Genomic DNA, 26,310 nt, shown 5'->3' with positions numbered 1-26,310 from the left:
ACTATTCAGTGTTTAATCTTACGTGGACTTAACGTGTATTTGTTAATTACCATTACATTCATTCAATAATACTTGACAAACTATCTAAATTGAACAATACCATTAGCGCATAGCTTAAAAAGAAAGAAGAAAAAAGGACATATACAAATTGATAAATCTTATTGAGGTGAACAAGATGATATGGGAGTGTGAATCCTTATGCGTAGTTTTCGCAAAAAATCGAGAAACAACTATTTTATGAATCTTAAAAATGATCCTATACGATAACCACATTGCTTATTGATATATATATATACGATATATATCGATAGATAGATACTCTCTTCAAGCTTTTTACTATTACACCAGCAAGACAACAGTATACAGAATGGTTGATGAGATATGAACCATTGTCCAACATTATGATTAAAAAAAGAAACACTTTGAATTTTGTTTAAATAGAATTTTCTATAATACAAAGATGAAACATGCAGGAACAATCGAGCTGAACGAAATTATATTTAAAGGTAAATTGTTTGTTTCTTTTTTTTTTATATATAAAAATAAAGGAAGTCTAGTTTTTATGGTGTTAGAAAGTATGACGTTCGTTCCTAATGTTAGTTAATAGTTTTTATTCTGATGGGAAAGATTATCTATTTACTAGCTAATCTACTGATCTAATTATCTGTTTACGTTTCTCCCCAAGGAGAGGATAAGGTTTTTTTTTTTTTTTTTTTTGCAATATATCATGTTTGAAGGGGAAGAGATGAGTGAAATAAATAAATACCAAAGAGCAACGCCTTTGGCGCTATCCCTGTCAGTTTCTGGACCATCTGCCATGTCCCTTCTTGCCTAAATTTGGGCTCAAATGTCATTGGGTCTATCACCAATCAGTTTAGCGATCCCGAAAAACTATGTATTCGACAGGTCATTTGGGCATGTTATTGTTTCCATCTCCAAACTTCTTTGGCGATGAAGGCTAAAGTTGAACAGCATCTGGAGTATTACTATTCATCTTAGCGACCCCGAAAACTATGTCGTTCGAAAGTTAAAATAAAATAAAATAAATAAAAAATAATAAATAAATAAATGGAAAGCGGTGCATTTTGTCCAGAAAATAAATCTAAAACTATGATTGTTAAATGGTGGCCCGTGGGCTGGATCCGCTTCATAAGTTAAAATTAAAATTAAAAGAGAAGTCATGTATGATTTCTCTTTCAAACTCTTAAATAAATTAATAAAATGACAAATCTCACCATTGTTCCTATGAAGAACAGGGTATTGTTTTAATATTTGAGTAATAATGATGTTCTTAAGTGGCCATCGTTGTTCGTTTACTTTTATTTATTAATTTATTTTAATTTGCTTAGCCCCCAAGTGTGGTTCTTATTTTGTCCTTATCCTCAACGGGTTTCAATTCATTTTAAAAATGACCATTACTGACCTAAATTACACAATGAACTTCATACTCGCAGAACAACAAGATAGACAATAATTGCAATAAAGAAATGAATTTATTATCCTATTATTATTATTATTATTATTATTATTATTATTATTATTATTATTATTATTATTATTAGTAGTAGTAGTAGTAGTAGTAGTAGTAGTAGTAGTAGTAGTAGTAGTAGTAGTAGTAGTAGTAGTAGTAGTATCATCACTACCACCACCACCACCTGAAATATTAGTTCTTTCTATTGCATTGCATTGTTGATTTTCTTAACAATGGGATCGTTAGTCGAATGTAATTTTCCAAATATGGTGTTCTATAGTCTTGTTCAAATATTTCATAAATTGGTAATGTTTCGTTGATGAGATCATACTCGAATATTTTCCATTCCAATGGCTACAATTATTTCCTATATTTGTTTTCCTTTAGCAAAGGGAATGCCATTTTTCAAAATAATACATACTTAACAGTAATTTCTATTGTTCACTTCTGTTCATGCAGTGATTCCTTCTTTTCTTTAATGCATCCATACATACTTGTAGAATTTGTTAAGTTACGGTTTCTTGTTTTACAGACATTGATAATGCGTTTAAGCTGATCTCGGTTTCCTTTTGTTTTTGATGACTTGATTTTTTTTTTCCCGCAATATTGAATGCAGATAAATTTGTCGTATTTCCTTCTGGTTACCCAAAATTATTGTAGTTGTTAAAGCTCCAGTATCTAATTGTTCATGTTATATATGAAACAATAATTTTAGGAATGATTAAAGAAAAAGAATCAAAAGATTGCGATCTTGGCCAATAATTAGTTTTTGGATCAGGGGCCACAAAATTTTTGAACGGCCCCTAAATCGAATTTTCGTATTTTCTACGAAATAAGCACATCATACTGAGCTAAGTGATAATTTGGGTTTGGCTACACTATATGTAGTTCTCCAGATATAAGGGCTACAAGAAAATTTTTTCCTCAAATATATTGGATCTTTTGATCCAAAAATGCCCGTTGTATAGAGACCTATTATCCTTGATTATTATGCGAACTCCATAAGCTCAAGTTCTACAAGTATTTTAGTCATACTGGGGACACGGTGGCTTAGTGGAAGAGCGCTTACCTCTGGTGTATGAGGTCTTTGGTTCGATCCCCAGCCAAGTAAATTTGTGGTGGACAACCTCGTGTCCGTGGGTTTTCTCGCGGTATTCTCGTTTCCTGCCACATTCTTATTCTACTAATTGCTTAATCATCATTCTCTTGCCTTAATCATCCGTCTCCCTTAGCCTAAAGGATGATAATCGTGGGACGTTACGCTGAAAGAAAGATTTCAGTCATACTCATGAACTTTTAATAATACATTTGCTTAAAAAGTGTGTTTGTTTGTTTGGTACTTATTTCGTGTTAATCTATTTATTTCATGTATTTATGTGCTGGGGGAAGAAGGAATTCTGAAATTTGCATCAATTCGCTGTTATCCTATTGAAAATTTCTCATACATAAGAAGTGCGTGCTAGACTAAACATCTATTCGATACCGGTATTGTTGATTTAAGTGTTAATTATGAATTATAGACATTTTAAACCAAGTCTTGGCCAAACATACCATTATTAGCAGATAACTCGTCCTCATCAGTTTTCATGCAATAAATACCCCAGTAACCTAGACAGAAAATAAGACACTATAGTGGACAAGTACAAATTGCTTTTAGTTATGTACTGGTAGTTAACTCTTTGCTTTTCATTAGTTATCTTTTTTTTTTTTTTTTTTTTAAGATTAAATAAGAATTTCGTATATTTTAATTCAAATAGCATCATAATTACCCCATAACGGTATGTCATAGACACAACAAAATTTGTTTCCTCATTCACGGGCGCCGTTTCTGGATAAACCGAGAGGGCTTAGGTCCTCCAAGTTTGCTGGAGACCCCGTATTTGTGTTAACATTCTGATTGATTTCTTGTAGACAATATCTGACAACGAAATAGATATACATGAATGCTTCCCCCAAAATTATGCAAAGGGCGGAGCCACGGCTCCCATTAGGAATCGAACTCGGCATCACACGCCTTAAACTCTTCGGCTTCATGTAAACACTCAATCTAAATTTAAGCATTTGTTAATCTCACTTTTTTTTTTGTCGTAAACAAACTGTTCCTTGGATTCGTTAATCGCTACTGTTTCAGTAAAATGTAATTTGAGATTATTTTTTAAAGTTAATGTTGTTTATACTTTGAAGATTTACGAAAGAAAAGTAATTCTAGGTGTGTTTTTAAACAAAAATTTGTTTACTTAATTTCTTTATTCTGGAGAAGTTATGAATACATGCAAATAACAGTTTGTTCTCGACGAATAATAATAATAATAATAATAATAATAATAATAATAATAATAATCAGTTAAAAACAAATACTTTATTATGTTATTTGTACGCGCTCCTGTCTTGAATGTGATAGTTAATTCTGTTTGATACTTTCGGTTTAACTATCTTGTTGCATTCCTTCAGAAAAGGGCAAATAGAAAGCATTACATTCCTTTCTTTATGCCTTTTTTGTGACGATATATTTTCTTACCTTCATGTGACAGTGGTTTGTTCTATAATAGTTAAAAAGAACAAAGAAAAAACTTTGTAAACAGTAGAGAGAAATTATTCTTCTTAGTACGAACTACATTTTCTTCTGCAGCTTTTGTTGCTTAGCTTCTTTATCTGCGTATTTCTTTTTATTTTTTATTCACTTCATTTGTTCTGTGTCTCCTCTTTCACCGTACTTCCTCTGCAGCACTTTCGCCTTGTTCTTATCATGACAGTCATTTGTTTCTACAAGCAATTTAGCGCTTAGCATGATCACAGAATACGAAGACGTGGTCAGCTTAAATTCCAGAGTTTCCAACTAATAAAGGTGAAGATTTGTCATCGGTTGACGGGAAGTGTTATTGAAACACTGTATGTAATCTAATGCAATAGTCTATGGTTGGGTTGTTCAGACGTGGTTATGTAGAAAAAGTATTAGGTTTTGTTTCGGTGTGAGAGGAATTGACCTTGGCAATTGACTCTAGAATAGATTTTGTAAAATACGCTAATGATATTTCATTGTAAAAATAAGAAATGAAATCTTTAAATTTTACGTCCCACCGTTATGCCGGATAGGCTGAAGATGGCGATGATAATGAAAAACGAATGAAATGATAGAATGAAGAAAGTGGAAGGAAACGGGAGAACCCCGAGAAAACCCATGCACACGTTTGCCCACCGCAAAGCTCACTTGGCGCGAGCTGGTATCGAACCAAGGACCTCATACACCAGAGTTTATCTGTTAGTAGTTTATTAATCCAATGTTTAGTTGATACAAATGCAAAATAAATCATTAATCAGAGAATAATGTTCGCAGTTGTTTTATATTTTGTTTGTTTCCTTATGTATATATAAGCTAGGACAAAGCAAGATAAATTTAATGTAATAGGAATATACTTACTAGTAATGCTTTACAATTTAAAGTTAAAAGTGGTTGATTCATTATGAGGAGCTTTGCACGTAACATTTTTTTTAATATATATAATCACAAAATAAGTGAAAGGAAAATAAATTCAAATCTATTGAAACCTCTCTTCAAATAGCAAACGTACTAACAACTTTCTACTCTAGCGAGGAGAAAAATAAATGCTGTAGTTCACTTAAAGATACTTTTCAATGTTCATAAAATGTAGGAATATTAAACATACTTGATATTATAATTTTAACCTAATCTTTCTAACAAAATCTATTGTTACTACTTTGTTGATGATGGAGTGTAAGAGGAGTATTATTTTGTATGTGAGTGTCAAATAATCAGTAACAGTGGAAAAGAATTTCAGGGGGGCAAAAGAAATAAAAAAGCACCTAAAGTGAAGTAAGAATTTAATTTGTAGAAATTACCTCCTAAACTAGGTGTTCAGCATTAAGGTAAAACAAAATTTTAGAATGAGTGACTTTTTTTTTTATTGGACTTGTTTTTACCACGTAACAATCGTCTTGCTATGAAAGATTGAAAGACGTTATTCTTATTTAAATTGTAAAAGTTGGAAAATTTGAACTAAAAATGTACGTTTCACTGCAAGAGGTTTACTTTTTAGCTCTTAAAGTTGATTATAGTTTGAACCAGAGAAGGAAATTAAGTTTGTAAGGGTAATTTTCCGAGATATTTTACTATACTCTAATATATAACATTGAAGATTAAAATCAATTGTTATTGTCTGAATATATTTGTTGAAAGTTGAATTGTTGGGTAATGATTAATTTTTAACTACTTGTTATTGATCTTTGAGATACATGAAAATCTAATTCAACTACTTGTTTTATTCGAATACTTTTTTCATTTTACTGAACGGCAAATTGGTGCTCGAAATAGTTGTTTAAGTTAGGTATAATTGTAGAGCGAAGATATCCCTTGAGTATTATAGTAATTTCTCTTTAGAACGCTGACAACTTGTGATTAGTTTCTAGGATTTTGAGGGTGGCATAGAGAAATTTAATCTTATTTTTTTGGCAGTTTCTCACCATTCTGTCGATTGAGTGTGTTAGCGTTACAACCAACCCCTCTCCCCAGCAATGCAAATTTGTGCATCTATCAGAGATCAGTATTATTAACTGTTGCCTGTGAGTCATAATATATGTATTTTAATTTCGTCATAAAATTGTCAAAAGAAGAGATTTTTCTAGTATGTGTATGTTTAATCCTTCTTTTCTTTTCCCCTAATTTATCAATCCATCTTTACTTATTTTACCACTTCTAAAGAAACTCCAGTGGAATAAGCGAATATACAATAATAAGTAGCACGTTTCTTTTAAATTCATGTCCTTTTTCTAGGAATAGATAAGTTCTAGATCCCCTCCCCCATCTCAAGTAGTTTTAACGTTAAAAAATGCTATTAATTTCAATGACCACTACGATCTTTTATTTTTGACAATAACAAGACAAGTGTCTTAGGACACTAGGAAGACAACTTTTCTAATATCATTTACCACTGACATTCTCAGTACTTACTATAAGAGAAATTTTACTTTGATGTAATTTGATAAATATTATGAATAATCTATGCCAGTTGGTAACTATGTTTTATAAATGTCGTTCCTGCACATTGTATAATCGGATGATTATGTTGTGAAGATACGTTTCAAGTTTTCAAAAAAAGAAATTAGATCCTTTTTCTATCTCAAATAATAAAAAAAGAAAGAAAGAAAGAAAAGAAAAGTTCTAAATGAATTACACTTTTGTCACTAATGTTGGTGCCAAGCTCCATTAGCATAATGGGTGATCGTCATTAAAAGGACAAGTATTCATGTCTCATTTCCGTTTCGTGTTCTCGTCTTTTAGGCTTTTTTCTTCTTTTCTTTTCCTTCCTTATGATTTTTTTCCCTATGAGTCGAAGCGCTGTAGGCGACAGACGAACAAATTGGTTTGGAAAATTGCGATCATTGTCTTCCACTGACCTGTTCCAAATGCACTGAAAGAGGCTGTGAGAGCATTCTTATTCTTTTTAGCTTCTCTTTCCCTCCTCCTCCATTTGTTGTGTGCATTTACGAACTTCAACATTTATTTTTTTAGTAGTTCAAAATATCCTATTGACTTTTCTTCTGTCGCCTCTGTGAGAAATTACTGTGTACAGAAAAAAGGTGTTTGTGCATTTTCATGATTTCGAGGTGTTTATAAGCTTCTTTACATCTATCTATCAATATATTTATTAATTCCAAAGATAATATTTTAATTAACATGTACGCATTCATATACTATAAGCTTACGCATAGTGGTGGACAAACATCGTGTGCGTGGGTTTTCTCCTGGTTCTCCCATTTCCTCCCACTTTCTTCATTCCACTATTTTATTCATTTCTCATTATCACATCTCCTTTAGCTTACACAGCATATATGTGCGACGTAAACCTGAAATATTTCATTGACTTAAACAAGATGTGCTCTTTTAGCTTGACGAATCGGAACCCACTCTTGAGGACAACAAAGTAGCATGTTCTTTGTTCATAATTATGATATACCGAGTTTGATCCCCGGAATGAATAATTAATTCCCTTCGTAATAGTAATAATATAAGAAATCAATATAAAAGAGAATGCGACTCAGTTAACTTGATTTCTCCTAAAGTGCTTGGACATCCCTGCGAAAAAATCGAGGTTCGCCTTTTTCGATATAAATCGTTTGTTAACTTCACTTACGTGTTACTAAGTGCGGAGTTGTGCAAAGTTGCATTCACATTCGGCAGGTTCTTAATACAACACTAAAACCAACTTTGCACAAGGCCCATCACGCTTATAAATAATATAAATTAATTTTGAAAAATGAAGTGAGATCTAACTGGGCTTGAAGAAATAATCAGTAGAACCACATTTCTAAAATTCCAGTTCATTTCAACCATCATCACAGGTATTCTACCATTATTGGCAGGTCACTTGAAGCGACTGAGAAACTCCTGTGCATTACGGCCTGCAACTGCTAACTTCGTCATCTTCACGTACGGTTTGTGTGTGTTCTGACACAGTGTCTCAACTGTAAACTCTTTCGTTCCCTACCTCCTTTTCCTGCCACCATACCTTCTATCACTTCCTCTAATGATACAATTCTTTCTCACAACCAATGTTCCCATGAGTTTCTCTTCGTCTTTTCAGTTAAACCTAAACTTGTTCTTTTCTCCCCATTCCATTATCTCTAACACGTTCTCAATCATTTTCTGTTCGACCCAGCTAATTCTCTCCATTCTTCTCCACTCCCACATTTCGAAAGCTTCCTCGTCCTTTCTTCATCGCTTTTGTGTGATGTTCTGTCCCTTATAGTACAGTACTTTATGAGTCTTTTTATAAACTCTTTATTTAAGGATCCACAAAATATACTTTTCCTCCTAAATGCTTCTTTCTCAGTTTCTGTTCCTGCTGTTATTTCACGTTCATGCTTTACGTCTTTACTGATAATAGTACCCAGATGTTAATAACTAGTCATCTGTTTTATTTCTTCCCATCCTACTTCTATATTTGTTAGCAACTGCTTCGTCCCAATCACAAGGAAAAAAAAAAATAAAAATAAAAATTCCCATATACGTAACTCCCATATACAATATTCACAGTTGCAGGAAAGCAAGTACATTTACTAATACATTACTACACAACTCAGGAAACTTCAAAAGAGGAAAAGAAATGCTGTTGATTCGAGTCTTAAAACTAACTTCAAAAGAGAAAACGAAATGCTGCCGCTTTCTAGCTTTGAAATTAACTTTGAAAGAGGAAACGAAACAAAACGATTCCAGTTTTGTAACTACAAATAACTTAAGCGAAAATAAAATCGGACCAAAGCAAACTATTATAATTACTAATTTGTATTAGAACTTCAGCTATGTATCGTTGCCTTTATCAGGACACATGATTAGATAATGCGTTTGGTGAAAGCAATGATATATTGACGACTGTAACAAAGATTAGTAATATGAATAATATTTGTTTGCTTTGGTCAAATTTTACTGAATTTCAGGAAAAACTAGTTTATAATGTAAATATGAATTTGTGTGATCATCTAATGAATATGTTGAATATACGAGGGCAAGTCAAAAATTATCTACACTTTATTTACATGAAGCTAGGGTTATATTATGCACATCATTTTTCAACGTAATCTCCCTCCTTATCAATGCACTTGGCCCAACGTCAACGAGCTTACGTATTCCTTCCAAATAAAAGGTTTTTGGTTGGTCGTGAAGCCACTTTTGCACTGCATTTTACACGTCTAAATCTGAGGCAAATCGGCGACCACCCAAAGCATTCTTGAGTGGCCCAAACAAGTAAAAGTAGATGCAAGTCTAGTAATTACATACCGTACATTACTGTACTACAATCGAGTCTAACAATTGCCATCTCTCGAGCTTGCTGAATGTTGTCATCTGTAGTGGAGGTTGATGGCCTTCCTGATCCCTCTTCGTGCGTTACACTTGTTTAACCAGTTTTAAAATTCTCGAGCCACAAAAACACAGTTTTACGTGATAGTGCGCTTCTTCCATATTGCGATTATAGTCTGTGATGAATGTCTGACCCTTTTACACCCTCCGACCAGAGGAATCGGATCACTGCTCGTTGTTCCTCTTTGATGCAAGTTCCTAATGGAGCAGACATGATATATCTGCAACAGAAGGAAAAAAAAAAAAATGGAGGAATTAAGATCGCATTTCACAGTATAACCAGAAAAGTATAACAATAAAATATGCGAGGACAGAAGACAAAGTGCGCAATGTAAGAAAAGTTATGACAAAAGTGTAGATAATTTTTGACTCGCTCTCGTATATGTTTTTATTTTAATATTCTGTAGAAGGTGTTCTTAGTTCTATTACCAATATAAAGAAATAGTTCCACTACATGCTGAAATTCGATCTAATAGAATTTTCTGCAGTGTTTCTTGTTACTGAAAAGAGAAGGAGTCTTAAACTATGAAAAATTAATGTGGGTGGATGGATGGATATTTGTATTCAACAAATAATAGATTAACAAAATGGATCTTAAAGTATCGTTTTTGCATACGAATGGTGCACTTAAAAAGATAGATTACATACTGTGTTTATCAAATACTGACCTAACGAGTCGCAAATTGCTAATTCAACCAATCTTCCTTGCTTGTTGAAGTACTTAACATTTTGTTTCAATCAACAGTCTTGTACAAGATTTTTTATTTCCTCGTGTCACGCTATATCTGCATCATACAACAAATTCCGTATGCATAAATGTATACATATACACACGAGTAGTACATGCTTATGCATACATGTACTTCTTGTACCCCCTACAGGGCTGTGCTGCATTAACTGGAAGAGCAGTCACTTACGTTACATATATGCCAATAACATAAGGTAATGTTTGATATGTAGTTGAATAACACGCAGAAGGGATTTACTGTGCATGATATCGTTAAATTTCCATAAAATTTCAAAGGTAAATACCCGACATAAGCTTCTAAATTTACCAGTTAGGATCAATTTGTACACCAGATTAGGAGGACAAGTTTATGAATGGATTTTCTGCACGAAAGGAAAAGCAAAATGTGTGTTTGCATTGAATATTGCACTCATTGACTAACGTTTTTATTTACCAAAAACTAACTCTTTGTCGTCAAAGTTAAATAGTATGGGGTATTATATACACACAGATACACAGCCACTATTAGGGGGAGACGACGAGACACTGCCTTGGGCGCCGTGTAGGATAGGGGCATCGAGAGAAAGCAGAGTATTCAAAAATATTGTAATTGTGAACTACACTTTTTGAAAAGTATCACGCATTATACATTAACGCATATTAACTATACATCAATTGATATTATTATTGCTAGTTGTTCCATCCGAACCTTCGCCCTGCTTTACGCGATTGGTTAAAATTGTGGTTAATTGAAAGCTCTAATTGTTTAGATTTAACTATTTATTATTTTGAATTTCCCGCCAACCACCCCAAACTCTGTAGCGCAGATAGCGACAGCCATTAGCGTCAAGTTAGCAATCGATAGCGCAAGTAACGACATCAGCGTCAGGTTAGCAATCGATAACGCAGGTAACCACATCTATTTGCGTCAGGTTAGCAATCGATAGCGCAGGTAATGGCACCTATTAGCGTCAGGTTAGAAATCGATTGCGCAGGTAACAACTATTAGCGTCAGGTTAGAAATCGATTGTGCGGGTAACAACTATTAGCGTCAGATTAGCAATCGATAACGCAGGTAACATCTATTGGCGTCATGTTAGCTATCGATAGCACAGATAACGACGTTTATTAGTGTTAGGTTAGCAATCGATAACGAGGTAATTACATCTATTAGCATCAGGTTAACAATCGATAACGCAGGTAAAGATAACAATTAGTTTCAGGTTAGCAATCAATAGTGCAAGTAAACGACATCTATTAGCATCAGGTTAGCAATCGATAGCGCATGTAACGACATCTGTTAGCATGAGTTTATAATTAGGATTAGCATGTTGCACAGACTGAGATGTTTGCCGGTTACTATTAGGATTATTATCATTATAGCTACATATTTTCTACGTATCACCTCAGCACAAATTAACTAAATACATATGTTGAAAACCGTAATATGACTGAGTTGCTTGGTATTATTGAAGCTAAAGTCGAAGTTAGAATCAGTGGCTTTGTCAATGGAATAAGATATAGGACTACTTGGAAAATTTAACTGTGACTTTCTTTAATTTTGCTTCAGGCTTGAAAAAAAAATGATATTTTGCATATTTTATTCAGATTGGTAAGTGTTGAAACCAAAGATTTTGTTGAGAAAAACAAATCACTATTTCTTGTTCCCCAAATAACTTTCATTTTAATCAGTGTCTTGAGTTTCCGGCAAAAGATTCAATATTATTAGGGTAAGATTCCGGGCTTCGAAAAGAAAGAAAAAAAATGAGATTCCCCCCTCCTCACATATTTTAGGAAAGGTTTTCCTGGAGAACCAAATAGTGAATCAAATAAAACGTTGTATGGACTAAGGACATGGAAATAATAAAGGCATTCGAGTAATCAATTTTCTTAATAATTTTATATACCTTGTTTGGTCTAGCATTGTTTCTTGAAAGGCAATTAGGGAGACATCTGTAAAATCAAGTAATAACGCTTTTCTAATTTCACAAAAGACTTCAGCGATATTGTTTGGTCATTCGGTGTAGCGATATTGTTTGAGTTGAGTTGATTGTGTGTTTAACGTCCCTTTCAACAGCGAGGCTATATGAGACGGGCGATATGGTTTGGTCATTCAATGAAGTTTTTAATGGACTTTACCCATCGGCAAATGGGAGAACCCGTTGTCTACGTCGGTAGGCTTAGGCATTTGTTATGGAGATTGTTCCTCCTAACACATTGTCTTTTGTTTATAGGATTAATCAATGACATTATAGTTCGTCACAGGCTAAAATTTGAACTTCTGTCCAATTTTTTTTTTTCTTGCTGTCATCGAAATAGTTTTTGGGTCTACTCACGGGGTTCCTATTTTCCATGCCGCTGTTCCTTTTTGTGATTGCGGAGAATCATAACTCACGTAAACAATAAGTGATTTCTCTTTATTAGCGTATGATTGCTATATGATACTGATAATAATATTTTACTTCTGATGTAAAAGCTGTATTGTTAGCAAACCTTTGAGTAAAGTAACATAGTAAAACTGTTAATTGTAACTAACCATACACAATGTTGCTGTTATCGAAGCATTCTGTCTTGTAATTTCCGGATCTGCCTATGCGAAAAAATAAAATAGGAAGGAAGATAAGAAAAAAAAAAAACCTCGTTGAGAAACAACGATAGCCATCCACGTGTCTGCAGCACACCCTCGTTCCATGTAATCGCACGTGCGGCCTCGCCCCCTCTTCCTATTGTCCTGTATAGCCGGCATGAGAAATTGCCGTGTAGACCCGAGGTAATAGCTGCAGAACCGATTCGAATCGATCAGCTGTACTTGTTTGTTAGGATCCGCCAAATGAAATCACGTTTTGGCCTCAAAAAAAGCGAACATTATATAAAAAAAAGTATGTTTCTCTTCTTCTGGGTACGCTTGTTGCTATTTTCCCTCAGTTATCGTGTCAGAGCTCTCTGATCTTCATCGAAGACTTTTCTGTTGTTCCTTATCGCTTTTTTTTCTATGGCTCATGTTAGCGTCCTTAGCATCATAGTCTTCTTCCTTGAGATACAATTAACTTCAGTCAAGTCGCCTTCGTCTTCATCGTTGACATGCATGTCATTCTCCTAATAATCCAGTTCCAGGAAATGTGGCACACAAAAATCTGCAAAGAAATTAAAGGACTATTATTACCGTTGTTGTTCGTCTGGTTTCAGTAAAAGCTATAATGACATATCCGTTGAGTAATGAACCAATGAATGAAGAGATTACCCACTCTGATAACTAAGTACTCTTTAACAACATCAACAATAACAACAAGAAAACAAAGCAATGAGTATGATGAAGAACTTTGCACAAAGCAGTTACAGTTCTTCTCGATGTCATTCGAGTTTATAAACATATTAAAAAAAAAAAAAAAATGGATTTTAGGTACTTAAAAAAGAAAAGCAGTCATTTACTAATTGGTAGAGATATCTTGCTCTGAATTTTTATAATCACTTTACATACATATAAAAGAAATCTCATCTGAGGACGAACTTCCTTGGTTATCGAATTGTTTTGTCCCATATCGTTTTCATCAGTATAGCAACATATTATTTAATGCTAAATTTCTACTACATTTATGAATTTTAGTAAGAAACTTCAAGATAGTAAGAAACATGAAAAATTTGAGAAAATGTGTCAGATAGTATCAGAAATATCCTGTAATATGAACTAATAATTAATTTCAAGACCTTTCGTACAACGTATAAATTTGGGTACCCAACAATTATTACGTCATAAACTGCGCACCCAAATTTCTGGTCTATAAGAAAAGATTTGTAAACAGTTAGTTTATTTAATGGCATTTTGTAGATACTACCTTGCTCAAGGGTTATTAGTTTATTTAAGAGCACTTTATAGATACTACGTGGCTCACTTTTTATGTTTTTTATATTCTTCATTGTTTGTAAAATGCAATGACTGTGAATGCTATTGCATTTACTAAAACTTAAGAAAGTGAAGGTGCTTTGTGAAAACCGAACATTTTTTAAAGTTTTTTATGTGTCTGTTCTGAGTATTTTTAATACAGTGAGTACACACACACATGTACACTCACACAGACATTTTTTGTTACCTCCAAACGAGAAGTTTATCCCTGTAATCATAAGTAGACGAATGATTAGTACCTCTATCTTTGGCGAACATGGTCCCGGATTTGTTTTCAGGAAGGATATAGGATATTTGGTTTAACTTAGCATGATGAAAACTCGAAGTTATTCGAAGTAGGAATTAGTAGTGGCTCAGTGATAAAGCGTTCACCTCTGGTGCTTGGGGTCCTGAGTTCGATCTCAGCCTCTGCCAAGTAAACTTTGTGGTGGACAAACAACGTGTGCGTGGGTTTCCTCGGGGTTCTCCCATTTCCTCCCACTTTCTTCATTCCACCATTTCATTCATTTCTCATTATCACCATCTCCTTTAGCCTAGCCGACATAACCATGGGACGTAAAACTCAAAGATTTCATTTCATTTCGAAGTAGGAAGTAGTGAGACAGTTTGAAAGTTATTCGATGTACAGTCAAGATAAACAAATAATGTTGCCATGATATTATTAGTATCAGAAGAAAAAAAAACTTACTTTGACAGCTGCCAAAAGTCTTTACTGTGCAACGTTTCACTCGCGTATAAAATATGGTATTATGTTTTGCGGAATGACTCGAAATTTCTACCACTTTTTATGAAACGTGTAGTAAGTATTATAGCTAACAAAACAACTAATTGAAAATGTCACAAACTACTCAAAGTTCCTACAAAATGTGTATTAACATTTCCGTGCGTATTTGTATGAAAAAGAATGAAATGAAAGAATTACGTCCCATTGTTATGTTCTGCAGACTAAGGGAAACGGATGATTAATGAAAATGAATGATAATGAGGGAGGAAACTGGAAACCCTCCTAGAAAATTCACTGACGCTATGTTGCTACTAGAATTCGTATATACTTTCCAGTTTCCTCTTAAATTTTACTGATAATACGAGTAGATCATATTTCAGGTTTGAAAGTGGTATACTCATATTGTCAGTAAAATTTAGGAGGACCATACATATACAGGGTGTTTCAAAACAACACCGTCAACGTTTGGGAGGTGATTCCTGACACCAAGATAAGACAAAAAGTATAGACTAACCTGGGTGCACAACTGCTTCCTTTCGGTGTTATAGGCTGCCGAAAACTTAAAAAAAAAAAAAAAAAAAGTGACATTTGAAGGTCCATAGCTCCAAAACTATGGGACCTATCGTAGTTGGGTCAAGACTTCACTTAGGAACTAATATGTGCACTATCCAAAAATACATGTTTCAGAATCCTAAGGTAGTCACGCGTCAAATTTTAGAGAGGCAATTTGAGTACGGGCATATAATTTGAAGTACTCATAAAGTATCTCTATGAAAATCGTTACGAAAGTACAACAGGATTCTGAGACATGGATATTTGGATGGGCACATACTAGTTCCTAAGTGAAGTCTTGACTCGACTACGGTAGACCCCATAGTTTTGTAGCTACGGACCTCTAAAGTTCATTTTTTCATGTTTTCGGCAGCCTATAACTCCGAAAGGAAGCATTTGTGCACCCAGGTTGGTCTATACTTTTCGTCTTATCTTGGTGTCAGGAATCACCTCCCAAACGTTGTCGGCGTTGTTTTGAAACATCCTGTATAAGCATAATACATAGTGGTGCATCGCTATACAATGAATCACTTCCAAATCTAAATGATGATATACCCATATTATCAGTAAAATTTAAAGAGAAAACTGAAAAGTTATCAATGCCAAGTGATTGTTGCTTTTGGTCAATAAAATACTCTCTCAAACAAATACAATAGGTTATTTTGTTTACAGTGTATCGCAGTAATTAATTGCAATGTTATAAAGAAACGTAATGATTCTTACGTAATTTTACATGAATGTTAATGGCATGCACATTTGTGGGTTAATGATATTGTAATCTCTCTTTGTCATCTGTCTATGTGGTGGCCTGGGTTCGATCCTAGGTGGAGACGAAATTTATTTCTCACTATTCTCGTTTCAAAGCATTTCAGGGGTTCACTCAGTTTATTAAAAAAAAAAAAAAAAAAAAAAAAAGTTATCTGAAGAAATTTGGGCAGTAAAACAGTCCGGAGCATGTTGTTGTTCACGAGTTAAGAAAACGTGAATTCTAACCTCTTCTATAAATAGAGAGTACCCTTTCGCTGTATCATGTCAATATTTGGTGATTGTATAATAACTTCCCATTTGGATATACATATTGCATAGAACTTAAATATTAATGTGATTGTTTTGAAAAATTATCGAGAACAAAAGTTTAATATACGCGTAATTCCATAAGAATCTCGTAAATGGCACATTACTTTTAAAAGAAAAATGTTAAGTGCGAATGAGGAAACAATTACGTAATTAATGCTTATGAAATACGTTCTATAACCGTACTAGACAAGTGAATGCTGGTAAAACGCAAAATCATTTTTGTATACCTCTGAACCATGTATAATTGGTCAGAAAATGCCGCGAAATGAACAGTAACACATTCCGAATTTCAATCAAGCGAAAACTATAGTTTTGTTCTTTTGTTATCGCCAGAAGAAAGTTAGATAAAGAGTGGATTAAAGAAAGAACACTAATAATCGCAAACTAACATCTTTTGTATTGCGTCGTGTTCAGATTTCCAATGACTAGCTTTGTTTGGGATATTGCTGCTGTTCTACCATGTACCAAAAGCTCAATAAGATGGTGCTTCACACACATTGAAAGCCAGATTTAGATCTGAATTATGATAGTTCGTCGTGGTCTTTTTAATGAAGAAGAATTGAAAAGACACTTCAGGTGCAACCATTAGGAGAAGAGGCGTCGGTCTGAAACGAATTGGATAAGGTGTGAACGTGCAACAGGTTCAAATCAACCGTGTTAAGTAGCTCCACCCATTTTAAAATATTTCAGAACGCTGCTGATCTTCCTCATCGAAGAATCGTGGTGGTCTCCATACAGATATCAATTTTGCATACCTTGTTTCCTCCGTCCCTCTTTTCGGCATGCGGCACTTTACCGTCAAGGGCGGGCACCGGAAGAAAAAGAATAAGCTGGGCAGTACCAAAACAAGAAAACAACAAAATATGCAATTGTGTGTTCTTCCTGCTTAACAGGGCAGATTCCCTTTTGTTGACATTATTATCGTTAGTTTTGCTTGTACACAAAACGCCGACGTTATTATTTTTAGAAGATACATTGCAGATTTCACCGTCACCCAAATACGGATTACTTTCACAATAACATGATGGCATAGTCATAACTAACGCTCTTTCCTCTTTACATAATTTAACTTGTTAATCTCTGCTTCAAGTATAAATAAGAGAAACCACCTTCGGCAAAGGAGACCCGGTATCAATTCCCGACGGACGTTCATGTGGTTCGGATCCTACATTATATCTCGGGAACCGTAAGTCATAGAGAGATCATATTAGTGTTGATCCATACCTAAGAGAATGGTGAACATTTTGATACCAAATAGTAACAGTGGCCACTCGTGTGGCCAGTGAAAAGTTGGCCATTGGCCACCAATTAATATCGGTATCAAAATGTTTACTATTCTCTTAGGTATTGATTAACACCAATATCATCTCTCTATAGCTTACTGTTCCCGTGATATTGGCCAAAAATAGTTCCGATTTCGGGAGATTTAAGGAACCATATTTTGGGAACCGTAAGTCACAGAGAGATCATATTGATATTGATCAACATCTAAGAGGTTGGTGAACATTTTGGTACCAATAGTAACCGATGGCCATTGATCATCTTGCTACTGGCCACCATTCCCCAGATATTGGCCAAAAATTTCGAATTTTGGGAGGTTTAAGGAGCCATATCTCGCGAATCGTAAATCATAAAGAGATGATATTTTGCAAGTTTTGCGAGGAACAAAGAAGGTGATTTACATGTAGGAACAATCACTGTTATCCTCCCCGCTCCATCTCTCCATTCTTTTTAAGTTCGTTCTGGCAATGCTCTTGGAGCATTCTCAATTGTTTTTTTTTTTTTTAAATAAATAATGATGAATCAAAGAACATTTTATTCAAATATAAAATGTTCCGCGATGAGTGTTTAATATATTTTTACAGCCTCGATAATATTTGCCTAATAGAAGGGTGTAAAGTAGGATTCGATACTCTTATATTCGAGCATTCCGTCTTATATTCAAATAGTTGCCGGAACCGGTGACATGGTCCAATAAATCTATCTATCTTGGAAGCAAGATGGTTTGGTGGGAAATGGCCTATACTGTGAAGATTGATCTTGTATGATAGTCTGTGTACCCTTCAACTATACTGAATTTAAGCCTCAGTCACGATTCGGAACCCACGTCAATAGTAGTTTTAGTCCTTAATTCCAGTATTATACAGGGTGTCTCAAAATTCCCCTGACATAGGGCAACTCTGTTATCATCAGAGTTACAACAAAATGTAAGAAAAAAAAACATCTCCAAATATAATGTTTTCAATCTAAAGTGAAGGAACTTTTTAAATCAGACGAGCCGTTTGTGCTGTACACTCCTTATGCGCCCAATGTTAAATGAAAATGCAACATTGCCATTTACCTGGACCCACAACACAAGTGAATGAAGTTACTGTCTTTTACGCTAAGATGTCGACGGCCAACCCTCATTTGAAACAATAACTTCATTCGCTTATGTTGTGGGTCCAAGTAAATGGCAACGTTGCTTTTACATTTAATATTTGGCGCATGAAGAGTGTACAGCCCAAACTTCTCGTCCGATTAAAAAAAAAATTACTTTAGATTGAAAACGTCATATTTAGAGATGGCTTTCCCCCTTACACTTTGTTGTAACTCCGATAATAACAACAAAATCTTAAACCCAAATAAATAGGTAATGAAGTTGCTATTTAAAGAATTCAGTTAAACTAACGATATTCGGACAAGATTCAGACACGATTCGGACAAGAATTCAGTTAAACTAACGATATTTATTCGAATAACGAAGATATTTGCGAACAATTATTCTAATAATTGAACAAAAGGTTTGAATTATTATTCGAATAGAAAAGAAATATTCAAATTATTATTCGAATTACAGAGTAAAGTTATTTGAACACCCTAGTCCAAAAATGTTCGTTAAGTTATTGACCATTAACTTCCTGTCTGTATAGTTACTGAATATCTGGAGGAAACAGTATAGGAGTACTTCAGACAAAATTCTAATACACTCAGGAATTTTAACACACTTTAATTTCGGTTACAGAAAATTCTTTGCACTTCCAAGCTTTCGGCCAGCCTTGGAGCCTTGCTCACGAAAGATAAAACTAATAATCAATTTATAAAGAAATGATGTTTTATTGCTTTTACCCTTATTTTTATCCTTCGAGAACAGTATTCCAAGGGATATCCGAAAGCTTGGAAGTGCAAATAATTTTTGGGAATCGAAATTTGAAGTAACAGAATATGAGTATGATACGCAAAGAGTGGAAAAACACACGACTGGACCGAGACTCAAACTCAAGATCTTCTGAGTACCGTGCTAATGCGTCAACCACTACGCTACCCAGTCCGCTACTTGAACAGCCATACATTCCCTCTCTCTTGAAGTTGATGTTCATTGACTCGGATCATATGGTTTGTATGAGAACTTCTGCTGTGCTTGGATAATCCAGTGTCCACACTCAAAACACCTCTAACAGTTGTATAATACATTACGTTCATACATGAAGGAAAAAAAAAAAAAAAAAACGAATTTTAACACACCAATTCCTCTGTATATGTGTATATTGAATGATACACAAATGAACGAATTAACACCGACTTCAAGAATGATGGGGTGTATGGCTGTTCAAGGAGTGAACGAGCTAGCGTAGTGGTTAACTCATCAACACGGTAAGCCGAAGATCATAGGTTCGAGTCTCGGTCCAGTTGTGTAGTTTTTACACTCTTTGTATATCATTGAATACGCACCTGTGGAGGAACTGATCGTTAAAAATCGATTCTTGCCTCCAGTTATCAATGTAAAGGATATTCGTAATTTACTGTACATTTTTGTATTATAAGTCTTGATTAGTTTCACTAAAATTCTTTATGAGTTAGAAATGTTTCAAAGAGATCTGAGGCAGTAGAAAGTCAGTTTATGAAATGAAATGGAACGGAACTGTCTTTTTGTCTCTTCATTTGATTTTTCGTGTAGAATATATCTGCAGAACTCGTACGATTTTAACCAAACGTGGTATGGAGGCAGACTTTTAGTTCTATAGTACACTTGTTAAATATTCTCATGTGCAGATTTTTTTTTTTTGTCAAATTATAGACCATCAAAGTTGGGGTTCGGATTGAGTCAGTTTTTTTTCTTAAAAAAAAGACGGCAGATACATGGAATAAACTCACAAACGATAATTCGAGATTAGACATTAACGTGTTAAAGATGTCGAATACCTACGTTATAGTTATTTTTTTCAGCCCGTTGACTTATGTTGGGACAAATCTGGCAAATCATTAGTAGTTATTGATATTTGACTGATATTCAATAAAACAAAGATAATTTTCTACAAAATGTTATATAATGGATACATACATGTTCAAAGTATCTTAACGGATAACGATATAATTAATACATTATTTTTATATTCTTATCTTCAAATTTTGTAAGAAATTTTGTTTGAATTCCGTAAGAGTTTACTCACAAAATATTTTTAAAATTTGAAATGAATAGTGTGCGTAGATAAATTATGTCATCATCTGATAAACATCTTGAAATATGTATGTCTTTTCTATAACATACTTTGTGTTATTGATATCAATAAAATATTCTTTGCTTTTGTTCATACCAATAAAATATTTTTTGTTTATTTAATAATTATAAAATTTTCTTTGTTTTATTGATATCAATAAAATATTCTTTGTTTTTTGATACCAAAAACATTATTTTTGTGATATTAATAAAATACTGTTTTAATGGTACCAATAAAATCTTATTTGTTTTATTGATACCAAAGAATAATTAACTCCATGTTTAAAATTGACTCTCTTCAGCTTTAAATAAGAGACGGAATAAATTCTCTGAATAATAAGAGAAAACTCTTTAAACTTATCCAATCATTCTGAAGCTTCGAATATGTTACGTTCATTCAGTTGTGTGTATCATTTTCTATATTAATTAACTTGCAAAATCTGTACAAGTTTTGTATAATGATATATTTTTCTTCCTTTTTTTAGGCGAGAAGCCATACCAATGTACTTGGGAAGGATGCACGTGGAAATTTGCAAGATCAGATGAATTGACCCGTCATTTTAGAAAACATACCGGGCAGAAACCCTTTAAATGCCACTTGTGTCAAAGATCATTTTCCAGGTCAGATCATCTATCTCTCCATATGAAAAGACATTGAAAACACAATATATTTTAAAATAATTTATATCATTACTAAAAAAAAGAACTTTTTACCAAAAGAACTCATTTATTTTTATATTCGAAGTACCACAAAACTTACTGTTAATACTGGTTATTTTTTTGTAAATTACATGATTACAGCAAGTGTGTTTGAAACTAGAAACTGTGGCCTAATTTGTTTTATAAATATAGTAAGAACTCTCCTTATCTACGTGTAACGAACCCAAATGGAGCCTGGACCAGCTGAAAATAATAACAACAATAATAAAAACTCAATCGATCGTTCTGTGCGCGTGCGTGTGAAAACAGTGTGAATATTTGTGAACTTTATGAAATATATTTTCCCACAGTGACATTTATGTGTGAATAAATATGAAGAATGTAAATAGAATTTTAAATATAAATATATATATATTAAAGAATAATATATTAGAATTATAATATATATAATGAATAAATATATATATCAAGTACCTGTGTGAGTTTTAACTCAGTAATCTCACAACTTCGAACGTTAATCCTATTATTTTTAAAAATGGGATTAAGAATGTAATTAAGATGTAACTTCATAAATATAAGTTGCTCCACCGTTTAATAAGTTATATCACATTCCTACTACACTGGTTATATATTATAATAGATATATGTGAGAAGATATCCATTTAATAATTCATGAAGGTTCATAACCATCAATATACAAAGTCGATTTCACAAAATAAAGGAAGGGGGGAAAGGACTGACAATGGCGTTTATTTTTTATTTAAAACTTAAGGACATATTGTATATTTTATTATCATTGAACATGTTGTGTGTTACCTAAGTAAATTTTATATTATTCCTATTTCTAAGGAGGAGCCAGTACATTTGTTTTAAAACATGAACATGAAATTAACAAAATGGAGGCGATAAATGATCTTTCTACGTTAATAAGATACTTAGACAGTGAATTTTGACAAGTTTTAATAACAATAGTATATTTTGTTTTTCCGTTTCACATCGTAAATAAAAGAAACAAAAAAGCACACAAACAAATAAGCGCGTGCAGTTTGAGTGAAATTACCTGATAAAAGATGGGAAAGGCTACTTTATTCAATTAAATTATGTTCAATTTAAAACGAAATTAAAGTAGATTAATTAGTTATAATGATGAAGCATCATTATTGTAAGAAATTATAGTTTTGAATACATAAAAAACAGGTTTTTCTTTTCATTTCTTTTTAAGAAATTGCTAAAATGTGTGGTTTTGTTTATTTAAGGATATCAAGGTGCTGGATATTATTTTGTGGGGAGTTATATGAAAATACTGTTGTGTGCGGGTGTGTTTTTCTTTTATTCCATACACATTACATACATTCCTGTGTAAATTTTCACTATCATATACTATAATATATATTTTTTATGAATCACACTTTTAAACTATATACCTACTGTTCTAGTAGAAGAAATAATACATATGACGGGTCACTTTGATTATTTTTCTTGTTATTAAAGATGTGTATGTGAGAAAGAGTGTATGTTTGTGTGTGAAGTTGTACGCGCGTTTATCTATAATCTCCTGAAATAATATGTTTTACAACAAAACATTTATCATACCAATTTCCCCCTGAATTTACATTAAGTATTTAATGATACGTTATTTTACAGTAATGTTCCTATATAAACTATTATCTATATCTATTAATAGTGCCAGTTTTGAAGTTTTTTTTTTTTTTTTTTTTTTTTTGTTAAATCATACAATTAAATGGTGATGTTTTCAGAATATACAAGGAGTTGAATCTTCTTTCAATTGCTTTATCTGCAGAAGTAAAATAAAAGCTGCGGAAATTAATGTATAATAGTTATGTGATATATCTGCATACCATAATTCACTTGTAACATATATGTAAGTAATTATATAATATAATACAGTGTGGGATTACATATTGGTAAAAGTTGCCAGTTTTTATTTTTATTTTTCAACCAGTTTCTGTAATATGTGTTTATAATACTCGCACTTTCATTCAATGTATATAATTAAGTTTATTATTATTATCACCATCTTGTTGTTATTTTTGTTATGTATAAATATGTCTGTGTATTAGTACTTAAACCCTCTTCCATATATACATTCTTCTTTTAATTCTTCATTAATTTGTTGATTTTTTGTGTGTATGTGTGTATGTTCCTAGTACAGTAATTCTGGAATTTCAGTCTTTTCTGTAATCTTGTTTTGAGTCAAAATTACTCCCAATATGTTTACAGAATGTTTGTTTTGGTTACTTTTACACATTGTTCATTTACGGCTAGATTTAAGAATGTATATTAAGCCATTTCCACTTTTGGTCGTAATATGTCACTGAATTGTAAATGACTAGTATTTATGAACACCTATTTCTCCATGTTATATTACTTTAGATAGGCTATACAAATAATGGGGTCCAAATATAACAAATGGTGGTTAATATGTTTACAGGTTTTACTATTACAATTTATAAGGTAGAATTATTCTTCTATTTTTGATGAATTATAATATGGATTAAGTAAATAATCGAGATAGGTAGTAGCTGCACATTTTTTGTACAATTGGAAAAAAACTGTCAGTGATATGTCCGTTTCTGTGGCTTTCTATATTCATTAAATTTAAGAAACTATGTAGCGAAATTTTCTCTTAGCATCTTTTCTCTACGTTGTTGGCTCACAAAATACGCAAAAATTAAAACACTACGTCGAATAAATGCTCTTTTCATCATTAAATGGTGTAATGTCTCGTAGTCGTGGAATGAAATAAACGTATGATTCATTTTAATTGATGGAGTAGAAATCACGTTCTGAACTGCAAGACTATACCCATAACTTACTACACAAATGTTAATCATTATATTAGGAAATTTCCTTTTCGATTTGTTGCTCCGTTTCTTAATTGTGCCAAAATGTGCAGACTACCCATAGTTAGGCCAGTACGTTTACAGGAATATCATATTATTCCACTCTCGGACGCATAATATGCATTATTAAACTGTTTTTTAATGGCGTTCCGCTATTTATTTGTAATAATATTCTGATCTCTTCGTATGTTCCATACTCCTAACACACAGTATATATGTGGATAAATCAAGTCCTGTGATATAACCTGACTATTTTCGTAGACTGCAGTATGATAGTTCTGTTATACGAGTTCGTACACTTGAAATAGCATAATACCTATACATGTGTTGTTGATTAAAGGATGAATTGTTAGTTGATAACTATTCCTGTTGCAATAGTTTCATTTTCGTTAATCCTAATTCGAATATATCATTGTATCTTTATACCATACTTATTAAATAATTTATCAAGTGCACTTATTACTAAATCAATAGTTCTATTTGTGAAACACGTGTCTTAATATGAAGACCTGAAATACTAAATGATCTAAGTACCAAAACTAGAAAATACTGTTTTGTTGCTAATATGTGATCTACTTCCCCATGCCAATGCCCTGCTGTGAGATTTAGGTGTCAATACGCCTCTAAGTATTTGTAATAACTGCTAACATAATGCGCTGTCTGCATTAAACTTTTTCATATTGTGAAAGTAGCAATGTTTTTCTTAGTTTCCTCGAACACCAGTTTTTGGCACTTAAGATCATTTAGCATTTCAGATCTTCATATAGGTAACTTACACTGATGTCTTTAATAAAAAGTAAATTTAATAGTTTCATGGTTATCCAATATAGGTCGATCAGTTTGCCGCCGACCTTGAAAGACTAATGATAAAGATATCTTGCGTAATACTGTACTTTATAATTGAGAATCCAACCAATGCCCATCATTGTGGCAACATGAATTGTATTACAGTTTCAAGTTGTTGACACAAGTAGTCTGATCATGAATATTCTTTTGTTTAATCTTTTTTCGAAGTTATAATTTAGTACAAGGAAATATAATACTTGTAACAAATGAATAAAGTAGAAAATGAAAAATCACACTGACCACACTTTTTTGCTTTGAAAAATTGGTGCTTGTATAATTTGAGTCCCGTTCGCTAGATTTGACCACTTTAGAAGTAGTGCGTTCTTGAACACTTACAATTAAAGACTCCTGTAATTGAGTCTCTAATTATTAACGCTTTTAATTTGGAAGTATTGTAAAAGTGAAATAAAAAAAATTGAACATAGCAAAACAGTGAAGCAATAGTAATGAAATTAAGTCTTCTGTAACTTTATCGTCTGTTCTTGATCACTATGTGTGTGTGCACCATGATTGAAATATTAATTAATTTATCCTTTAATCATGTGACTGACAATATAAAACATTTAAGTACACCATATTTAAAAAAAATATTTTAACTTTATAATAAAACAAGTGCACTTGAACATGCTTTAAATTTGATCATGTGTCTATTATATTTGTAGCTGGTATAATGATTTGTTCCTAAATCAATACACACAAAAAATCTACTATACATTCCTACATATATATACGATGGATACACTATTCATTTGTAAAATATCATTGTATATCTGCTTCGAAAATGCAATAAATCAGTTGAATTTTCACGTATTGTTTCAATGTGATAGTTGCGTTATACAGTACCTGGACGTTTTAAAATCATTAACTTTGCACTATTTCTTGTACAATATGAAAAATTAATTCCAGACATTTAATTTTCGCAAAATAAAAACATATACGAATGGGACCATGTGTTAACAGTCATGTGACTTTACTTCTATGCCAATCATTGTGGAAACATGAATTGTATTACAGTTTCAAGTTGTTGACACAAGTAATCTGATCATGAATATTGTTTTTGTTTCACTTCTCATCGAAGTTATAATTTAGTACAAGGAAATATAATACTTGTAACAAGAGAAAAAAGTAGAAAATGAAA

The 26,310-nt window shown here is 32.9% G+C and overlaps 1 protein-coding gene across 1 annotated transcript in view; it reads left to right on the top strand.

Annotated features, from left to right (window-relative positions):
• The window catches only part of LOC145662511 (uncharacterized), a 507,258-nt gene extending 481,155 nt beyond the window's left edge, over positions 1-26,103 (top strand). Inside the window, exon 6 of the mRNA XM_081728161.1 lies at positions 21,288-26,103. Within this exon, the coding sequence (XP_081584287.1) occupies positions 21,288-21,460 (173 nt within the window). The 3' untranslated portion in view covers positions 21,461-26,103. The remainder of the gene's footprint in view (positions 1-21,287) is intronic.
• The last annotated feature ends 207 nt before the right edge of the window (positions 26,104-26,310 follow it).

This window comes from Thermobia domestica, chromosome 10 (genome assembly GCF_964235325.1).
Source record: "Thermobia domestica chromosome 10, izTheDome1.hap1.1, whole genome shotgun sequence".
In the NCBI taxonomy this organism is placed as follows: domain Eukaryota; kingdom Metazoa; phylum Arthropoda; class Insecta; order Zygentoma; family Lepismatidae; genus Thermobia; species Thermobia domestica.
This window is presented reverse-complemented; position numbering and strand designations above follow the sequence as displayed.